The sequence below is a fragment of the Chinchilla lanigera genome, unplaced genomic scaffold (genome assembly GCF_000276665.1).
Source record: "Chinchilla lanigera isolate Chin_1 unplaced genomic scaffold, ChiLan1.0 scaffold00093, whole genome shotgun sequence".
In the NCBI taxonomy this organism is placed as follows: Eukaryota; Metazoa; Chordata; class Mammalia; order Rodentia; family Chinchillidae; genus Chinchilla; species Chinchilla lanigera.
The window spans coordinates 2,002,049-2,024,242 of record NW_004955494.1 but is presented as its reverse complement, the minus strand read 5'-3'; the positions used below and the strand labels follow the sequence as shown (position 1 = coordinate 2,024,242).

The following is a 22,194-nucleotide window of genomic DNA, read 5'->3' as shown; positions in this document are numbered from 1 at the left end:
AGGATGCAGGCCAGCATGGAGGGAACAGGGAGACTGGATTGGAAGCTCTCTAGGAGTATGGGCCCTGAAGAGTGCTGAACAGGACCACATCCTCAGGGCCTGTGGTGGGGCTGGGCACATCCACTCAGCATATACTGGCTGACTGAATGAATGGTGGAAGGAAGATGGAAAGAAAGAAATCCATGTTCCTTGGCTTGTTCCCCATACCAATGGTGGTGGGAGGCTGAAGACAGAAGTGCTGGCTTCTCCATAGCTCTCTTGATCTCTAGAATCCACTCATTTAAGTACAGCCAGAGAGATGTGTGTGTGTGTGTGTGTGTGTGTGTGTGTGTGTGTGTGTGTATATATATATCTATATCTATATCTATATATATATCAGATCCCACCATTCCCTGACCAAATCCCATCTCTTATGGCTTATATTTAGATGTCCCTCCAAACTCACATGTACTTATGGGGGCGGCTTTTGGAATGTGATTCACCATGGGTGTGTGACACTAATCACTGGATTAGTCCATGGATGGGTTTATAGTTTGGCGTGATGTTTGAAGTTGAAGGTTGGTGCAAAGAAGTGGGTCACTGGGGGTGTGGCCCGGGAGCGTCTATATCCCTCCTCCTCCTCCTTTGATCCCTTTCTTCCTCCTGCCTGCTATGCCATTATCTGTCTGTTCTCTGCAATGTCCCTGTGCCATGCCATCCTGCTTTGGAGTCAGCTATGGACTATGGACTGAAACCTCTACAAACTGTCAGCTAAAATAAACCTTTCCTCCTTTAACTTGTGGGTGTCAGGTATTGTGTCTCAGCAACAAGAAAACAACTAAGACACCATCTTACTAGAGTTAATGTCTAAACTCTTCACCTCTGTATACTTTCTTCTCTATTCTCCTAAGTTGGAATTTGGGATAGATTCCTGTAACAAAAGACAAATTAACAAGAGCAAATAAGTATACTTATTAACATGTGCACACCACAAGAAAATAAAGGCAGTGATTTTGATCTTTGGCTTATATAGCATTTTCATCAAAGAACAATAAGTTTAGAGGCCTGACAAAGAAAAAGGACTTTGAGTGTTTATGGTTAGCACCTTGGGGAAAGGCAAACTAATGGTAGAGAAAAGTTAGTAAAGTTGTCACCCTAATGCCATTCTGTCTTCAGGCCTTAACCTTTCTCCCTGATGGAAAGGCTGATACTTTCTGCATAAGGCAAGAGGTTCTCCTGCATCTGTTTCTTCTTCATGGTTTGCACTCAGTAATCCGCCGTTATGGTTTGTGTCTTGATGTCTCCACAAAACCTCATGTAGTTATGAGGGGTAGGTTTTTCAGAGGTGGCTGGATCTATAGTGTGTGATGCTGGGATTAAGGGTGTGTGACCAGTTCACTGATTGGCTTGACATTGCCCTAATCTCAGCAACCTAGATAGAGTATAAAAGGGGCAGAAAAATGCTGTTCAGGTTTGGTTGTTGATTCTGCCCACCATAACCTGTTCTCTGAAAAGCCACCCTGCGCTGGAGCCAGCTGATTATAGACTGACACTGCTAGAAACTGTGAGCTAAATAAAGCTTTCTTTCCTTAACTTCGAGTGTCAGGTATTCTGTCTCAGCAAGGAGAAAAGTAAATAAGATATTTGCATATTGTGGGAAGCACATTCTGGTCTTCCCCCGACACCATAACTTGCCTACCCCTCTACCTTCATCCTACACTCTTCTTCCCAGCTCTCTGGGCCTCACCCCCTTGGGCCCCCAACATCCTAGACTCTCTGTCTGGCTCTCTCTTCCCCTGAACTTGGCTAGCCTTGCCTCTTCCTGCATCTCCAGGCCTCAGACCAGTTGCCACGAACTCAGGAGGCTTAAATTAGGCTACCTGTCTTAGAGAAGGAGCCCAGTAATATAACAGCATATTGCCAATGAGTTCCTAAACTCATTCAACATGTAATTTAAAAAAAAATATATATATATCCGTACACACATTGGAATGTCAGCTTCCTGAGAAAGGGATTTCTTTTATCTGAATGTTCTGTATTGCTCACTAATGAATCTCAAGAGCCTATACTGATGACATTTGGGTAGCAGACATGCAACAAATATGCACTGAACGTGGAGTAAGTGAACGCCTATTTCTGCGTGTGTACTGTATACCAAGCCCTTGATGGGTACATGTTCTTTCAATCCTAACAATGACTAGAGAGCTAGAACTATCAGAACGCCCATTCCTAACTTGTAGAAACTGAGGCGCAGAGAGGATAAGCTTGCCAAGTACTGTATAGGGGGAACTTTATTCATTTAGTTATTTTTCACTTTAATTCTACGTCCTATATAGTGTTTGCCTTGGTGAGCTTTTCAGAAAATATCGTTGGCGATGGATGGTTGGGTGGATGCAAGGATGAATGATAAATGAATAAATGAGTGAAGGAAAAAGAGGCCCCGCCCCACCGGAACCCCTCCCCCACTCTCTTTGCTTACCCAACCCGGCCGAGCAGCCCGCAACGGAACCATAGGGCGGCTGCAGTGGTTTCCCGCGAACGAGCGGCGGAGTGTTAAAGAGAGCACACAGGAAGCGGGGCGGCTAGCGGCCGGGAGCGGTGAGTGCCGGGAGCCGGCGGGGCTTCGGGGCGCAGGGACGGCCGCGCGCGGGGGCCGGGCTGTGGGGCAGAGCCGCCGGAGCGGAGCGAGCCGGGGTGGGACGGGGGAAGGCGGGGCGCGGGGACAGGCCCCGGGGCTTCGGCGGCCTGGCGGGAGGTGGGAGCCCGGCAGGGCCGGCACAGCGTGCAGCGGTGGTCCCCCAGAGCGAGATGTCCGGAATTTGAGTCCTAGCGCCGTCCTGACGCGCGGGCCTGCATCCGCTTTCCTCCTTCGGCTTCAGTGCACTCCCGCCCAGAATGTGGCTAACGCTGTGCCATGCGCGGATGGGCGGGTTGGTTCATTCATTCTGGGGCTGCAGATGGCTACAGCCTGCCCTTGAGGAGTTCACTGTCGAAACCCCCCCACCCCTATCCCCCACGTCTGGAGGGTTGGATACGACTAGCGGAGGGGAGTTCTTTAGGGGAGAATACCTGCTTTTAAAACAGAGTATGTTTGAACATACAGCGTGTAGATTTACTGAGATTAGGGAATGAGAATTCTGGTTACTTAGATGAGAATACACATTGTCAGTGCATTGCCTATTGTGATAATAGAAGAATTTGTAAATTACATTCACAACTCTTATCACCTGTGATCTGTGCAGTTAGAGGTACTTAGAGCATATGGCTTATCCTCATCTGAAGCAGAAGTTAAAATGATTTAATCAGGCTCTTACCACCAGTAAGTGACAAGGCTATAGGTTGCCTTATTGCCGCGTTATTTTTATAATACATAAATCGTTCACTGGTGACAACAAGGGAGTTCCACTGGGTCAGGGATGGTCTGTGTTTTTCTTTTGGAGATAGGGTCTTACTACGTAGTTCATGCTGGCCTTGAACTCACTATGAAGCCCAGGGTGGTCTCGAACTCGCAACAGTCCTCCCTAAGCCTCCAGAGTGCAGGATTCCAGACCTGCACCACTGGCAGGTTACATCCTGGCAGGGATGGTCTCTCAACAGGCCTGCAGACGCCTAGATTGTTACCTAATTTATTGGCATCCTTTTTCCTCTGCTCTCCCGAAGCTAGACCTCCATACCATTGAATCTCACATCTGTATCTTCTGCTCAGTGTCTCCCAGCTTCAAACTGCTCAATCCAGACATCCACGGGACATTTCCACCTGTGTGTTCAAGCATGTTAATCTCAGTGCCTTCTAAACTGCATACAAGCTTTTCCTTGAAACCGTTCTCCAACTAGTTGCCCAAGTACAAAACCTGATTTGGTTCTTCCTCTCTCACCTCCTGCAATCAATTGATCAACAAGTGCTGCCAATTTCTCTTTTCTAAAAACCTCCAAATCTACTCTCACCATTTCTCCTGTTCTTTTCTGCTGTAAGTTGCCCAGAAATTATGACAATAACTTCCTAATGACTGTTTATAGCTTTGATTTCAGTTTCTACTGTACCATCCCATTTTACAGTCTGCTAAGTGAACTTCCTACCAGTCAAGTGTGATCAGTCATATCACTCACCTGCCTTTCTTTCTCTTTTTTTTATTTTAAAAAGTAAAAGAGTGAAAATATATGAACAAACACATATACAAAATAACACAAGAACAATGCAAGCAATACTGAAATTCAGACAAGGTGGTAGGAAATTAACAATGGTTGCTGTATTACATATGGATTTCTTCAAAGTGGTTACTCAGGAAAACAAATATAGACACATAAGGTTGGTCAAATAATTGATCAGTTAACTAAAATTTTTAAATTTTGATTAAAAAATTAACTATTAACTGTTCCTTTTAGTAAAGCAATAGAAGTCAGTAGTACAACTATGTTAGCTTTCCTGTATATACAGGTAAACATAATTTTCCCCTTCTTTCTTTTCTCTTTTCCCTCCTCCCAGTTGTTCTTTTCTTTTGAGCATTTTCCTTTCGTTTCACAATGTCTATCATACCTTCTAATTTTATTCACTCTTTCAGGTTCTTACACTAGTGAGACAATACATTGTTTATGCTTGCAGGTCTGATTTATTTCACTTATGAGTATGGTCTCCAGTTGTGACCATTTACCTATAAAAGCCTCGAGTTTATCTTTGTAGGTGAGTAATATTCCATTATATAAAAAATACCACAACTTTTTTATCCATTCCTCAGTAGATAGACATTTGGGTTGCTTCCATGATTTAATTAAAAATTGTGCTGCTATAAACATGGGTGCACATATATTACTGTGATATGATGTTTTCAGTTCTTCTGGGAAAATACCCAGAAGGGGAATTAGCTGGGTTGAATGGGAACTCTGGATCTAGTTTTTGTGAGGAATCTCCAAACTGATCTCCACAGTGGTTTCACCAGTCTGCACTCCCACCAGCAGTGGAGAAGAGTTCCTATTTCTCCACGGCCTCGCCAGCATTTGTTATTGGTTGATTGCTTAATGATAACCATTCTTACTGTGGTGAGACGAAATCTCAGTGTTGTTTTAATTTGCATTTCTCAGATGACTAATGATGTTGAACATTTTCTTGTGTATTTTTTTGCCATTTGTATTTCTTTGAGAAGTGCCTATTTCTGGATTGGGTCTTTGAATTTGGGAGGGCTGATGTTTTTTAATTCTTTATATATTCTAGATAGAAGTCCTTTGTCTGAGGGACAGTCAGCTAAAATTTTTTCCCAGTTTGTGCGTTTTCTTTTACTGTGCTGGTGATTTCTTTAGATGTGCACAAACTTTTCAGTAAGATGAGATCCCAGTTATTGATTCTTTGAAGTATTTCCCATGTGGTTTGGTTTTTGTTCATGAACTCTCTGCCTACCCCTATGTCTTCAAGATTTTTACCTAATCTTCCAATAGATTTAGTGTTTCTGTTTTAATATTGAGATCTGTGATCCATTTTGACTTGAGTTGGGTGCATGGTGATAGACTTGGGTCTATTTTCAGTCTATGGCAAGTGGCAAGCCAGTTTTTCCAGCACCATTTATTGAAGAGACTATTTTTCTTCCAGTGAACTTGTTTGGCCCCTTTGTCAAAGATTAGGTGGCTGAGTGTGTTTGTGTTTGTGGCTGTTCCTGTATACATCATATTGTTGGATCTTGCTTCTTAATCCAGTCTGTTTCTTTTGACTGGTGAATTGAGGCCATGTATATTACTGGTTATACTGATATGTGTTGGGTTATCTTTGTCATACTATTTACTTGCTGTTGGTTTCCTCCTTTTTCCTCTCTGTTTAATTGTTTGCTTTGCTAGAGGGTTCCTTTCTGTTGTTGTTCTTGAAATTGTGGTCTTTTTTTCCTCTCTCTAGAATATCTTTTAGTACTCTTTGTAAGGTTGCTTTGGCACTTATGATGTTCTTCAGGTGTTCTTTGTCATGGAGATATTTTATTTCCCTGTTATATTTGAAGGATAGTTTTGCAGGATACATCAAGCATGGTTGGAAGCTGTTTTGTCTCAGGACCTGTAATACTTCACTCCAAGCTCTTCTTGATTGAATGGTTTGTGTTGAGAAATCTGCCATGATTCTGTTGGGCTTTCTTTTATAGGTGACCTGTTTCTTTTCTCTAGCAGCTTTTAATATTCTGTTCTTTTGCTATATGTCTTGGATCTTGATAAGTATATGTCTGGGTATAGTTTTATTTTGGTTATGACTAGTTGGAGTTCTATATGCTTCACTTACCTGTACGTCAGAATCTTTTTCCATGCTTGGGAAATTTTCTGCTATTATTTCTGCAAATATTCTCTTTATGTCATTTGTGTTGCTTCCTGCTGTTTTGTTGACTCCTCTTAGTCTTACGTTGTTTCTCTTTGCCTCATCTTGCAGCTGTTGAATTGATTTTTCCTGGTTCCTTGTTAATTTTAAGAGATCCTTCCTTTCAGGATTGTTAGCTGCCATACTGTCTTCAAGAACTGAAATCCTATCTTTAGCTTCATTCAAGCAGTTTTGCCAGCTTTCAATGGAAGTTTTGACTTCCTGAATATCTCTTTGAATCTGTTTCATGCATTCTAGTTCACTCCTGTATTTTTTATTTAACATTTCCATCAGTTTCCTATGCTCATCTATTTTTTTGTATATATCTTTAGATGTGCTGAGCAATTCTTTCATTATTGTTGTCATTTCATTTTTTACATGAGACTTTATTTCTGATCTGATGTCTTTTATGGCCTGATGGAGTTGTCTTTTTACTTCCATTGCAATCATTTCAGCAATTTCAGGTGTGTGTTTACCAAGTTCTCCTATGTTGATGTCTCCTGGATTTGTTCTGTGTGGGGTGGAGTTCTGAGATTGCATTTTAGTCCTTCATCTTGTCATGTTTGAGGCTGGATGCAGAGTGCCCAGTCTCCCTTTTCCCTGGCAGCTCAGCAAAGGTTGCAAGCGTCCCTAGTTATCCTGGTGGTCAGACTTGCCCCTCAGTGGCTGCCGAGATGGTCTGTTCACTCTGGGGTCTTTGGGTGGTTGGCGGAGTGTACCTAGTTCTCCCAGGTACCAGACGTGAACTGTGATGTCTGTGGATCAAAAACCACCTGCTCAAGTGTCCCCAGGCAACTCAGGGCATGCATATGATCCAGAAGTGGGCTGCACTTTTGGCATGATCACAGACCACTTGGTCCTGTTTCCCCAGACAGTTCAGGGTGCAGGCAGAGCCTAGACGTGAACTGCAAGGTCAGCAGTTCATGGACCACCTGATTCAGTGTCTCCAGGCAGCTCAGGGCGCATGCAGGAGCCAGATGTGGCCTGCACTGGTGGTGATCACAGACCGCCTGTTTCTGTGACATCTGGGAGGTCAGGGATTGCACAAAGCCCAGACACAAACTGGAGTGTCAGCAGTTTGTGGACTACCTGATCTAATACCTCAGGTAGCTCAGGGAACATGCAGGGAGGGCCCAAACGTGAACCCTGGTGTTAGTGGTTCCTGAGCCAGTATCTCCTGGCTGCGCTGGTTGCACAGAAGGTGGAGACACAGACTGTAATGGCGGCAGTATCGCGGGTCCCCTGCTCTGACCCCCAGGAAGTAGGTATGGTCTACCTGGTTCTCTCAGCACTCAGCTGCGAATGGTGATGTCAGCGGATCTTGGACCTCCTTATTCCGTGTCTCCAGGCAGCACAGGGCACACACAGGAGCCAGACGTGGGCTGCACTGGCAGTGATCGTGGATGGTCTGTTTCTGTGACCTGTGGAAGGTCAGGGTCGGTGCAAAGCCCAGATGCGAACCACGGTATCAGCAGTTCGTGGACTGCCTGATCCAATACCTTAGGTGGCGCAGGGCACATGCAGGGAGGGCCCAAATGTGAACCCTGGTGTTAGCAGTTTGTGGGCCTTCTGAACCAGCACCTCCTGGCTGTGCCGGGTGCGTGGAGGGGAGAGACATAGCCACTCGCCTGCTTTAATCACAGTTTTTTCATTCTCTTCAGCACAAAATGTTCTAAAGTATTTAGTGTGGGTTCAAGGTCTTTTCTAAATTTTCTCACATGTCTTACCCTCTTCTCTGTCTTCTCTTGAGAAACCAGTGTTTCTCAAAGTCTGGTATACTACTGACCTCCATTACAGTTATAAGAATACTTGCTAGGGGGCTGGGGATTTAGCTCAGCGGCAAAAGCGCCTGCCTGGCAAGCACAAGGTCGTGAGTTCGGTTCCCGGTACCGGAGAAAAACAAAAAAAAAAAAAAAAAAAAAAAAAGAATACTTGCTAAAATTAAAGACAACAGTTCAATTCCAGAACAAGTGAGCATTTTTGAAGAGGGTAGTAATGCCCCAAAATAATTTTTAAAAAGAGTTCAGTGCATTTCTACCAAGCTTTACACTAAAGATTCAGAACCCCATGCTAGTCATGCTCCCATACCTACCCTGCATATATTCACATCAGACCATTTGTCAGGGCTCAGGATGTGCTACCACAAAATATGGCACATTGGTATTTGAGGAAACAGAAGCAGGAAGGTCACTCTCTGACCTTCTCCGACTCTTCTCCCCTGAAGCAGATCGTGAAAGAGTTCTTTGACCTTATTCCGTGTAAGACTCCCATTGGAGAGGTGCCCATCCTATACATGGAGGAAAGAGATACTCTTGTCCCTGAAGCTGTGAGGACACAGTAAAATGAACAAAAAGGCTCAGCTGCACTCCTTTATTATTACCACTAGAATTTACCCCTTTGTTCAATCATTTTTCTGCACAACTCTTCACCAAACTTAGCATAAAAATCTGTAGGTTTTCCTACTTAGACCTTCATTTTTTAAGGTTCCTGTGTCAGATAAAATTGAATTAAGTAAATTTGTATCTCTTTTTAATCTTAGCTTTGAAACTAGTGATGGGTGAGCAATCTCTTTTCTCCTACACTATCTTCCTGTGTTTCTGTGAACATGCTGGCTTTTTGCCTTAGTTAAACCTATCTTAGTTCATGCTGCTAGAATAAAAACACTGTAGACTGGAGGAATATAAGACAGGGTCCAGTGGACCCACTCCTTACTTTTCTACTGTAAATTTGTACTCTAGCATAATAATAGTTGGCGATGTGTCTCAGTGCTTCTCCCTGATGGATACAGGAAGTAATCTATGTGTTTACCCATGTGGTATGATGAACAGCAAGATGTGCGCACATGTGTACAAGTAGTAAAATGGGATTTTTACCTACATTATGCTCTATGTAACTTTGTTTTGTGTGTATTTACCTGAGATTCACAGAGGGTCCAATAAACCCACATCACTCCAGGATTTGTTAAAAAAATGTTTTCTTTCAATTTTCCTGGTAGAAGTAGCCCAATTTCAGTACAATGAAAAACCAGATTTGCAGGTTTTGGAATACAAGTAAAACGTTCTGTATGCACCAGTAGCCGTATTCAAAAATGTATTATAAAACCTCAACAGGTGAACTGAAAGCATTCACAGGTCTGCTGTATTTAGCAGGGATTTCTCATGGTGATCATAAGAGTGTAAAAGACTGATTGAAAAGCAGTGTGTCAAAATATGTAATAAAAATTCATGCCCTTGTAAATGCCAAAACTTACTATGCTTTTAGTTTAGACATTTATCCTGGAACTCAGCCATTAGGTCCCTATTTGTATATATAAATGAAATGATGTTGTGAACAGACTTGTTGCTTCTATCTCCCAAACTAATCAGAATGTGATATTTGACAGTTGGTTTACCAGTTTCCAATTGGTGTTATATTTGCTAACAGAGCACAAGTTGACCAGCACAGGTACTATACATAGGAACAAAGCAGAAATTCCAGATGAAATGTTGCAATTTCAAATGTTAGACTTCAGGAAGATATAACATTGGCCTCATATATGGCAAAGAAAAACAAACTGGTAATGTAACCATTTCATCATGATGGAACTATTGATAGGGAAACCTTGACAAAATGGAAGTCTGAGATGGAAACTTTTCAACAACAAAACCAAAGTTGGAGTAGATGTTGTTGATGAGTTATGCAGCAACTGTGATGTCACTTGAAACACAAAGCATTGACCAATGTTTGTGTTTTACTCAATCCTAAACATGTGTGGCATAAATAATTTGATAGTTTACAAAGAAAATAACAAGTAAAAACTATGGAGAAATTTTCTTGAAGACTTGGGACTGCAGCTCATAAGAGATCATTTACAGCAGAGGAAAAGCAAAATGTTTCTGCCCAGGGAAGTATACAAAAAAATTGTGGAGCACACTGGTGAGGTGACAGGTAAACAGGCAGGCTCAGCATCACGAAGACCTACTATGACAACAGGAAAACAAAAAAGATGTCAACTATGCCCTACGAGAATGTACAGGAAAACAATGTACGTGGTATCAATGTAAGCAATACTTACATATGGAACATGCAGTTGTCATGTGTGAATGCTGCTTGAGTGACAGTTGAAACGAAGCGTATTTCTGTGGTAGACTTTTGTTTGTGTTTACATTGTAGTTCACATACGTTTTTATTTTTGATGTTATCCTTTAGGTTTTATAAGCAAGTAAATAGCTGATGTGAAAATGTTGATGTCTAAGCACTTGTTACATATTTGATATTCTATTGATATCTTATTTCCCTCCTAAGTACATATTGTACAATGTAGTAGGAAGCTCCTGATGAAACAAAGAGAAGTAACAAGAGTGTCACATAGGAGAGGAAAGTTAAGCACACGTGCTGTCATGTGAAATGTGTGCATGGAATATACAACTGTCATGTGTGAAGACTGCCTTGGGTGTGACAGTTGAAGCAAAGCTTATTTTTATGGTAGAATTCTGTTGATATTTTCATTGTAGTTCATACAGGAATTTACTTCTGATGTTATCTTTTAGGTTTTGTAAGCAACTACACAGCTGATGTGAAAATGTTGATGTTTATTCCAAATGCACAATACATATTAAGAATTTAATATTTTATTGATATTTTATGTTCTGTTAACTTACATTGTATAATATAATAAGAACCTCCTGACAAACAGGAAGACCATTGAGATATCAAATATGTCCTACAAAAGGGCCAGGAAAGCAAAACACATGTACTGTGAGTGTAAGTGTTGCATGTGTGTCGAACATGCTCTTGTGATATGTGCAGACCGCTTTAGGTGTGGTCACTGAAGTAAAGATTTTTTGGTAAAGTGCTATTGGTATTTTCATTGTAATTCATATAAGAATTTGTGTTGTTCTTTTTTAAGACTTAGTACACCAAAAACCAGTTAAATTTAAATTGAAATTGTACTAAGTGTACTAATTTAAAGTATACTAAGCATTTAAATAAAAATTTAAATGCTTAATATATATTAAGTAAATGCTTATTAAATATATGCTCAATAAATATTAAAAATTAAATACATTCATGATTTTTTCATATTAAGTGCTCATTGTTAAATATAAAACTTATAAAATTAAAATTAATAATTCATCATTAGAAATATTTTAAAGAACAAATGTGCATCTGATGGATCCATGTGGACCTTGCCAACCCATGTTTCTGCACCTTGATTAAAAAATGTGTTATACTCCTTTAAACAACAGAAATTTCTCATAGTTTTAGAAGCCACAAGTCCGAAATCAAGGTGCCAGCACTGGCGTCTTGGTAAGAATCCTCTTACTGGTTTACACAGGTTTGCTGTGTCCTCACATTTTGGATGGAGAGAGAGAAAATGTGAGAATAAGGGAATCTGTCTGCTTTTTATAGGGACACTTACCTTATTAATAAGGGTGTTTCCCTTATAACGTAATTACCTCCCAAAGGTGCTTGGTCCTAATACCATCTCAGTGGGGATTAGGACTCAAACATATGATTTTAGAGGGACACATTTGGATCATCGCATACTGATAGGTCCTTCTTCACTTGGGGACTCCTCAATCTTTAAGATTTGGAAGGCTTGGTGAGCCTGCATGGTGCCTTCACTCCCAGCCCAGGTTAGGTCTGTGCTTGTGGACAGGGCCTATACTCACTCTTCAGCATTCATCCCCCTGCATCAAAGCCATCATTGTGCAGTTGTGTTGTGATTGTGGGTTTAACAGTTGTGAGCACTTGAGAATGGGACTTTCTGTCCTGTGTCCTAGCTCCTGGCACAGAGCCTGTCATCTAGGTGTTTATTAAAGGCCTCTTGAATGAAGGAGTGGTTTAGGGCTGGGTGGACAGGAGTTCAACAGTTAGATGGGCCTTTGGGAACTTCTCTACCACTCTGGACAGGGTCCAAGATTCATGGGTAGGCAGGCTCCCTGGCACTGGCTTCATTGCTGTTGCAATAAAGATGCTTCTTTTCAATCAGTGTGTGCTATCGGAAGTTGTAAAAGCACTGGACTTCTCAGTAGAAGGAGCTGTTTTCATGATCTCTTTACCTCTTTCACCCATAGTTATTAGTACTTTTGCTTCCATTTGTATCTGTTTAGAAAATAATTTATATTAATTTTGGATAACATATACAGTTGAATTTAAAAAATAAACATCACCTGCCATCCCACAATGTAGAGGAAATTGCTTTAAAATTTTTGTTTATTTGTATTGGTATTTTTAATTTATAGTCAATTTATAGTCATATTTGAAAATAATAGGATAGACTATGGCCATACCACCCCGAACATGCCCGATCTCATCTGAAAATAATGGGATAATACCAGTTACATGTCTTTTTATCATGTTAATTTTACTTGACATAGTTTGAGTTTCTTCCACATCTGTAAAAATTCTCAGTAAAAAACTTTAGTTGCTGCATGACTTATACATTGAATAGACATTTGTCAAATAGCTGTTATGTACCAGATCTTACTTGAGGCATGGAATCTAGCAGTGACCAGCACAAAACTCTCATGGAGTTTACATCCCAGTGGGATAAGCTTATTAACAAAGAGCAAATAAGTATCATCAAGTGATGAGACTATCAGAATAAGGATATATTTTTGTCACTTTGGTTTTTAGTGAAATTGTGCTGAGTTACCTTTTTCTAGGGGTGTGTAAATGTCTGCCTCATAGTATTTTGTTAATAGTGAATATGGTAATTAAACATTTTGTTAGTTTTATAGGTAATGATAGTTTTTTGTGATTTACTTGTCTTCTGTTACTTTGTAAGCTGAGCATTTTTACATAGCATTTCTCCATTGAGTTTTCTTTGTATGTTCTCTGCTTACTTTCCTTGTGAGGACCTGGTGTTTTCTTCTGTTTGGAGTAGGTCCTTACTACTGTGTTGTTGGGTTCTGATACAATGAAGAAAAAGTGATGGGTAGGTGGCCAGGTGAGAAGGTGACAGTGATGAGATTAGAAGGGTAAAGATGAGAAGAGACCAGAGCGTACTTGCGAAGGAGACAACCAAATGGAAGGAAAAGAGAGAGAGCAGCTGAAAGAATGGGAGAAGAGTAATAGGGTGCTACATGATTACCTGGGATAATTCTTTTTTTTTCTTTTTTCTTTTTCTGCCTCCCAGAAACCTAGGAAAATTTCTAGGAGAAGATGACTGTGTTCTTTAAAACTCTTCGAAATCACTGGAAGAAAACCACAGCTGGGCTCTGCCTGCTGACATGGGGAAGCCACTGGCTGTATGGAAAACACTGGTAACTATGGACATCCTCAACCCCGCCTGCACCCTCAAACAGAGAACAGCCCAGAAGGGCCTGAGGTTGAGATTCTTTCCAGCCCTGCTTGTCTCTGTAAAATATTGAGGTGTGAAAAGAAAATTGTTCAAACCAGAAACCAGACAAAGCAAAAGCTTCTTGTTGTAACCAGTTATATATCCTTGAAACTCTAGGGAACAATTGACATTCATACTTCAGTAGAAATAGATTATAATAGAGAGATTGAAGGAGAAACTGTTTTTATTTGTTTTATTTAGAGATGAAGAAATTAGGGCCCATCCTTAAGAGGGTAAAGTCCTTTCTCAAGTTCGTAGTGGATGGGGATTGGAACTCAGGTCTCTCCCTGGGACTTACTTTCTTTTGTTCTCTTGATCTGTCATCACTCCAGCTGCCGGGCACTTATTAGCTCTCTGTCCTCCATCCCGTGTGACTACCTTCATCTATCCCATTAGCCTAGTTTAATTTAAATGAGACAAAGACTCAACCCTTTTGTTTGAATAAGGAATTCGTGGATTTTATTAGCCTTTAGGCATAGAGGGAGAAGAAAGCACCAGAGCTCCTCTTCGGGTTTAATATGGTAATAAGATTTAAATAAACGGAGAAGTGTTTGTACAGAAATCATAAAAGTATTAAAATAGGCAATCCAATTGCAGTCTTTTGTGGATCAAGTGTCTGTCACAGCTTAATATGATGTAGTAACACTGAAATCCAGATGTCTTAAAAGATTGCTTTGTTAAACAGAAAATAGAATGGGTATGTTTTGTATTAGAAATCTCCACTTTGGAAAGGGGATTCAGACTATTACTTTTGTGAACATCCTCAATTCACCACTGTCAGAAATAACTTTATAATGCAGTGTGTGGTGTCTGCTTTTTTGCAGCTGTACAGGTTGGAAGCTAGCCCCCTTCTTTTCCTCCTAAGTATTCTCAAAGCTAAGCATTTGAATTCTGTTAATTAATATCCAAAGAAAAGAGCAGACTATTTGTAATACAAGAAAAGCCCAGAGTGGCACAGATATTTTAACAAGTGGAATATGAGGTGTGTAATGTTTGGCTTTTCCTCCCTTATCTAACTACATGTGAGCCCCAAACAGGCTCCTATACCTTCTTGTAGGAGCTGTGAGCTCAACCAGCATCCCCTCTTTCCCACCAGGGGTTACTGCTGCTTCCAAGACTCAGTGAACACTCGAGGAGCTGTGTTCGCTGTTCTGGATGTGTACAGAGATGAACTATAATCATTTCTTGCCCTCACAGTCTTCAGACTTTAAAAAAAAGGCCTACTAGGTGTCCAGCAGGAGTGAAGGTCTTGTTCCAAATTGGTTCTAAAACAGCTTGAACTGGAAGTGTGGGAGGATCCTGCAGGCCTCCTCCTGTTCTGTGTCCACCCTTGACCTTCAGGGTTACCAACCTACATGCAAACTCCCATTGTCCTCCTGTTCTTCTTTTTCTCTCACTTTTCTTCTACATGCTTTAGCAATATTTGGCTTCTTTTATTTTTGAATTGTGGTGAAAAACACCTAACATAAAGTTTACCACCTTAAGTGTTTGTGAATGTGCAGGTTACTAGTGTTAAGCATATTCACATTGATGTACAATAGATCTCTAGAACATTTGTGTTTCACAAAACTGAAAGTCTATGTGATTGAACAACAGCTGCCCTTTTTCTGCTCTTTCCAGCTCCTGGCAATCACCATTCTGATCTCTGTTTCTGTGAGTTTTCTGTATAGTATTTGTCCTTTTGTAACTGGCTTTTTTTTTACTTAGCAAAATGTCCTTAGAGTTCACCCATGTTATAACACATGGAAGGATTTCTTTATAAAGGTTGATTAATTATTATCCCATTGGATTTATGTACATTTTCTCCATTCCTCTGTCAGTGGACATGTGGGGTTGCTTCTGTCCCTTGGCTATTGTGAATCATGCTGTCTTGAATGTGGGTGTGTGAATATCTCTAAGTTCCTGCCTTCACTTCTTTTAGATAACATGCCTGGAAGTGGGATTGCTAGATCATGTGGTAATTCTATTCTTAATTTTTTGAGGGACTTTCATACTGTTTTCCATGGCAACTGTATGATTTTATAAATCCCAGCATAGAGTTCCAATTTCTCCACATTCTCACATATAATGTATGAGTTTTGTTTTTTGATAGTAACGCCATCCTGATGGGTGTGACATAATAGCTCATTGCAGTTTTGATTTGCATTTCTCTACTGGTTGATGATATTCAGTGCTTTTTTACATACTTGTTGGTCATTTATATGTCTTTGATGAAATATCTGTTTAGGTCTTTTGCCTGATTTTCAATTGGCTTATTTTTTTTAATTGTTGTTAAATTGTAGGATTTCTTTCTATATTCTGGATATTAACCCTTTAGAACATAACGTGAATCGCAAATATTTTTCCTCATTTTGTTTCTTGCTTTTTTTTTCTTTTTTCATTTTTTTTTCTGGTACTGGGAATCAAACTCATGACATTACGCTCGCCAGGCAGGTGCTGTGCCACTGAGCTAAATCCCCAGCCCCTTTTTCCTCATTTTGTATGTTTCAGTTTGTTAACTGTGTCCTTTGGTGTACAGAAGTTTTAAAATTTGTTGTAGTTCTATTTATCTGTTTTTGCTTTTGTTGTGTGTGCCTTTGGTACTACTATGTGCAAGAAATTATTGCCAAATCCAGAGTCAGGAGGCTTTTCCTGTACATTTTCTTTAGGAATTTTATAGTTTTAGGTCTATGTTTAGGTTATTAGTCTATGTTTCAAGTTCATTTTTGTATATGGTATAAGATAAAGGTCCTACTTAATTTTTTTGCATGTGGCTATCCAGGTTTCCTGACACCATTTGTTGAAAAGTGTCCTGTTGCATGGTTTCAGTACTCTAACCATATATGTGAGGATTTATTTCTGGGCTCTCTGTTTCCTTCCCACTCATCTATATATTTGTCTTTATTCCACTACCACACTGTTTTGATTATTGTAGCTTTGTAACAAGTCTTGAAATTAGAAAGTACAGGACCTCCAACTTTGTTCCTTTCCAGATTGTTTCAGCTGTTTGGAGTCTCTTGAGCTAGATTCCACTTGAATTTTAGGATTTTTTTCCCCCTATTTGTACCAAAAGTACTATTAAGATTTTGATAGGTATTGCATCAAATATGTAGATCACTTTGTGGTCTGGACATTTTAACAGAATTAAGCATTTTAATCTATGAATATGGATGTCTATTTATTTGTTTTTGTAGTTTTTATTATGTTCTTCCTTCTCCTGCTGTCCCTGGCTCCTCTTCATATCCTCTGTGCCAGCTGTCCTGTACTCAGGCAGGCAGACAGCAGTTTCAGGGCTCTGCCTTGGGCCTTGTCATGTCTCATCCTCCCCTGGCTAGATCTCACCCACTCTTCATTCACCAGCTCTCGGTGGCCAAATCCCCAATTTTTATCTCCAAAAAGACCTCTGCTGAGTTCCAGAATTGAACTCCATTCACCTGTTTTCTTGTCTATTTGGATGCTTTATGGGTGCCTCAAACTAAAAATAAAAAACTTCCCTGCTCAACGTTTCTTCTAAGTCATCAGTACCATCATTTAATTTTCTAGTTTTCCAAACTTGGAATTTGCACATCCTCCTCCTTTCCTTCTTATCCTCCTTCCTCTTACCCAGTTTTTGTACCCTAAGTGTCTCTGCGCCCTCAGAATCTCCTACTGTGTTCGCTTTCTCCATTGTCCCCACCTTCCTCTCTTCTGCCATCCCATCTTGCCTGGGTTCCGAACGGCCCCCTAACTGTTTGCCTTGCACTTACTCTTGCCTGCTTCTAATTTGTACATTATTGCCAGAGTATTTTACAGGTTCACATTGCTATTTGCTTTTAGAATCAAGTCCCACATTCTTACTAGCTGTATGTGAGCTTGGCCCAATCTGCCCACGTCCAGCCTTGCTGCGCTCTCTCTGCATGGTGATATATGGAACCTTAGGTCTCCCACAGTGACCCATTCTTCCCACTTCAGGCTGGACCCCTCCTAACACCCTCACTTGTTCACCAGGCAGCTACCATTTCTCTAGGTTGCAGATGTTATTTCCTCTAGCAGGCCTTTCCTGTCCCCTCCAACCTGAGCTGGGAAGATTGTTGAACCCAGTTTTCTCCATAGTGCTATGAACGGCTACTGTGTAATGTCCACTGCTATTGTAATGTTTATTTCTTCGATTCTTCCCTTGTGAGAGTCTAAGACAGAAACCCTGTTAGTCTTGCTCAGTGTTGTTCTGAAAATGTTCCCCAGTTACCATTTAAATTCTGTACGCTTTGTAGATGATCACAACCCTACTGTTATTTTCAGGTGTGACATATAGATGTTTGGGGCTATCAAGTTTTTCTCATCCAGATTTGCATCAATTGATGTTCTACATAAATAGAAAAATCTTTTTGCGGCAGATCTGGGGAAAATTTTATATGTTAATTTACTTTTATCTGTTCCTTTCTTACTGCTATTCTTAGTTTATCTTTTGACAGCAGATATTTGTAGGCTTTATTCCATTGTTCATATTATTTATAAATTTTCTTCTCTGCTGGGAACTCTTTTCTCTTTTTTCCCCTTTCTCCCAAGGATCAAAGAAAAAGTCTATGATTTTAAAAAGTCCCCCACTGCATAATTTCCCCACAGCAGGCTGCAGCAGTTGACAGGAGCGGCAAGGCCTGCGCTCAGCTTGGCAAGAGCAATTGAAAAGGAGGAAATGGCCCTGTTTGCTGAAAGCATTTAAGTATTGCTCATTCCTCTTCAACTGCTTTTACTGAGCTTTCTGGGTTCCCTGGGGAAGCTTATGTTCCAGGTCCCTCAGTTCATCCTGTCAGCAGTTTACCTGCAATAGCCTCGCGCTGATTTCTGGCCCTTTTAGTGGTAAAATGTCTGCTAATAAAAAGTAGCGCAAGAAAGGAGGCAGTATAGAATAAGAACTGGCTCTGGAATCAGACCAAGGTGACACTTGCCAGCAGAATGACTCTTGGCTCTTTAAGCTTTTGGTCCCTCATCTGTAGAATGGGGATAACAGCAGTATCCTTGGGTTGTTAAAGCATTGAATGAGATAATGTAAAGCTCTTGGTTTAGGGTTTGCTCCATATAAAAGTTCTATAAACGCTAGTGTGTGGGAATAAACTTGGTGTGATAAATACTCAGTATTCTGGGAGTTTACACACAGTAAACTATTTCATCCTCCATGTATAACAAGACAGTGCGACAGTTCTAGTTTTAAGACAGACTCCACGTGACTCTACAAGAGACAGGGTATAAGCACTTGGCGACCAGCAAGCTGTGTCCAAGCCTTGTCTGTCGTCATGGGGGCTTGTGCTTGCTCTTGCTTGCTCTGGCGTGTCTTCCTGTGGTTGTGACTGATAAACTTTGGCACCGCTCCTCAGCTAACCCCCTTGGCTCAGCAGTTACCAGAGGCTCTGCTCCTGCTCAGTTCTGGCTCCCGGCCCTCAGCTAATTCCTTTGGCTCAGTGCTCCTGGCACCAATTCTGCCACCCACCTTGGCTTGTGACCCAGGATTCCCTCTCATTGATTTCACTGGAGGATCTAGCCCAGTGGTGGTGAACCTATAGCTTACAGCGTGCTGTTTGTATCATTGAAGGCCCTGAAAGGTTCGCCATCACTGTCTCTTGAGTGAGCCAGAATGCCTGGTTCCCTCTTCCTCCAGATTTTTAAATCTCACATATCACTTGACATTACCTTTCAAAGCAAATATAGCCATGGTCTTGAGCCCTATGTTTATAAATTTTTATTAATATTAGAGCTTTTTCTCCAAACATAGGAACATGAGTCATGATTACTGTACACTGGCTTTTGTAAGCATTAGTGAGGGCTACCTTTCCAGTTCTGTGGTTGAAAACAATTTTTTAAAAGAGGTGAACATAAATGGTTATGAGTTTATCTAAGGGGTGGGTTCAGTGTCATTCAATTTTGTTGAGAATTTAGTAATAGTAATAATAGCTGCTATTTAATCAGTGATTGCCAGACATGATTCTGAGCACTTTGCTTTTATGAACTCATTTTACCTTTCTAATAATTATGAGATGGTTATTAATCTTATACTAGCATGAGATCGATAGTCTGACATCAGTGAGGAAGAAGCAGCGGCGCAGACGCAGACAGATTAGGTGATTTGCCTAAATTCACATAGCTGGTAATGTCAAGAGAGCCATGAGTCAAAATCAGGTGGTGTTAATCCTGCCCTCTCAAATGGTTACGGGGCCTAAGGTATCCAAGAGACTCCGTAATCTAAGATGGTTTTATGCCAGAAGGCCTGTGTGGTGTAAGAGAGATTGTTGTAATGCAGTGATTTTGAATCTCAGCTTCTGAGTTAATTTGGTATAGGGTTTGGTCTTGCCTTCACCACTCTCTGGATGTGTGACTTTGAGTAAGTTATTTAAGCTTGCTACACATCACTTTTATTTACTGTCACAACATTATTGTGACACTTAGATAATCACGACTCCTAGCATAAAGTGAAAATAGGACCTATTTTTGTGATAGATGCATAAGGCAGTATGTGCTGTGTCCTTTTTGAAGGATATAAAATAAATGTTGGCATGTCTAAGGAAAAAAGGATTATTTTTTTTTTAAATTTACTGTGGTAATCTTAACTGTACAAAAATTAGAATAGTAATGAGTTCCCATGTAATATCACCCAGCTAAAATAAATATCACCACTTCACTTGTTTCGTAAGTTAGTAACAGCCTGCTGATTCGGACTGGGCATCTAAGCTGGGCGTGGTGGCACACGTCTGTAATCCCAGCACTTGGGAGGCTGAGGCAGGAGGATTGTGAGTTCGAGACCAGCCTGGGCTACATAGTGAGTTCAGGGCCACGACCAGCCTGAGCAACAAAGCAAGATCCTGTGTCAAAAAACAAACAAAAAAACCAGACTGGGCACCTGCACTGGACCCAACAGCCCAAACCAATATAGAGTTGAGTCATAGTAACTGAACTTTGGATGATCGTAGAAGGCACTAACCCTGTGGCCAATTAAGTAAGCTATAAACAATCAGCTAACCTGAGCCAGCTGACTGGCAGGTGGACAAAGCTGTAGCAGATTAAGTTGTTTGTGCACCTCGGGCCTTGTCTCTGCAAATGCTGGAGCTCTCAGAACTCTGCTTGTGGGAGCTGTTGGCTTCATGAATCATTTTTGTTACATTTCACTCAAACTCTGCTAAATTGGTCTAAAGAATTATCCTTTTAACATAATAATCTCATATCATTCTTGCCTTCTACTTTTTACTTTTACTGGAGCATTTGAAAGGAAATTTGAGATATCGTTTTAACCATAAATACTTCAGTACCTTATTACCAATAGGGTTTAATAAAAAATAAGAATGCCATTATCATGAACTTAATAAAATTATAAATAGTTCTCTTCTTTCACCTCATGGTCTGGTTTGCAATTCTCTAGTCCCCAAGTGAATTTTGTTCAAATCAATATGGAAATAAGTTTCATACATGAATTTATGTCTGCTGCTGAAGTCTCATAAACTACAGCTCTGCTCCTTCTCATAGTATGTTTTAGAAGCCAGATCTACTTTTACCCTAGAATTTTCCACTACGTTGGCAGATAGCTTCTGTATAGTGTTCACTGTGCAGAACCACCCTGGAGACTGGGGCACAAAAAGAAAAGTGATGTTGATCCTGACTTTAAAATTGTGATATGTGTTGTGTTCATCATAGGCTTTTTGCATTCCTTTTTATTTTGTGACCCATTAATGTCTTTATCTCTGTTACAGCGTTTTGTTGTTGCTTGTTTTTGGCATACGGTAACCCCAAGATTGGCAATCAAGGTTGATACCTCACTTGCCTCCTTCTTGCCTGGATTAGTTTTTTCCTGCATCCCTCCTGGGTCCGATCAAGTGGGGATTAGATCCAGAATGTTGAGCTTTGCTACTCACAGTGTGTTCCTGGATTCTGCAATATTAACAGCTCCTGGGGTTCTTAGAAGTACAGAATCTCAGGGAGCAGCCTGACCCTGCTAAGTCAGAATCTGCGTTTCACCTAGGCCCCAGGCAAGTTGTCTGCACATTATAGTTTGAGAAGTGCTGACTGGGAGGCATAATTAGATTTCGGTGCAACCCATTTGACAAGAATGCTTTCATATGTGCAATGGATTGCTTGTTACCACCTCAGCAGGCACGTGGTATCTGAGTGTCCTGTTGCCAATGTTAAGATTGGTCAGTGGATTCAGATGTGAGCAGTCCAGCCACCCACGAGGAAGAAGGAAGTGACCCTTCTTAGGGTCACTTCTGAGAGCTCAGTAAGGCAGAATGATGCAGAGGAGGCTCTAGAGCAAGACTGTAAATTTGAATCTCAGCTTTACAGTTACCAGCAGTGCTGCCCTGGCTAAGCTACTTAACCTCTCTGTGCTTGGATTCTCTTTCTGTAGACCTGGAGATGATAGTAACACCTGTCTCTTTGGGTTGTAATACAGAGTTTTTAATTGCTTTTTCTTTTTTTTTTTTTTTTTTTTTTTTTTTTCTTTTTTACCGGGAACCGAACTCACGACGTTGCGCTTGCCAGGCTGGCCTCGAACTTGCAACGATCCTCCTGCCTCAGCCTCCCAAGTGCTGGGATTACAGGCATGCGCCACCATGCCTGGCTTGAGACAGAG

At 40.9% G+C, this 22,194-nt stretch overlaps 1 protein-coding gene across 5 annotated transcripts in view; it reads left to right on the top strand.

Moving 5' to 3' along the window:
• Positions 1 to 22,194, top strand: part of Agk (acylglycerol kinase) — a 117,889-nt gene that overhangs the window by 17,672 nt on the left and 78,023 nt on the right. Inside the window, exons 1-2 of one of the 5 annotated variants that reach the window (XM_005405405.2) lie at positions 2,482 to 2,577; positions 13,422 to 13,548. In XM_005405405.2, the coding sequence (XP_005405462.1) occupies positions 13,448 to 13,548 (101 nt within the window). In that variant the 5' untranslated portion in view covers positions 2,482 to 2,577; positions 13,422 to 13,447. Of the gene's footprint in view, positions 1 to 2,481; positions 2,578 to 4,633; positions 4,658 to 13,421; positions 13,549 to 22,194 lie in introns of those variants that run through there. The other 4 variants (XM_013504986.1, XM_005405406.2, XM_013504988.1 and 1 more) reach the window with 4 other exon arrangements.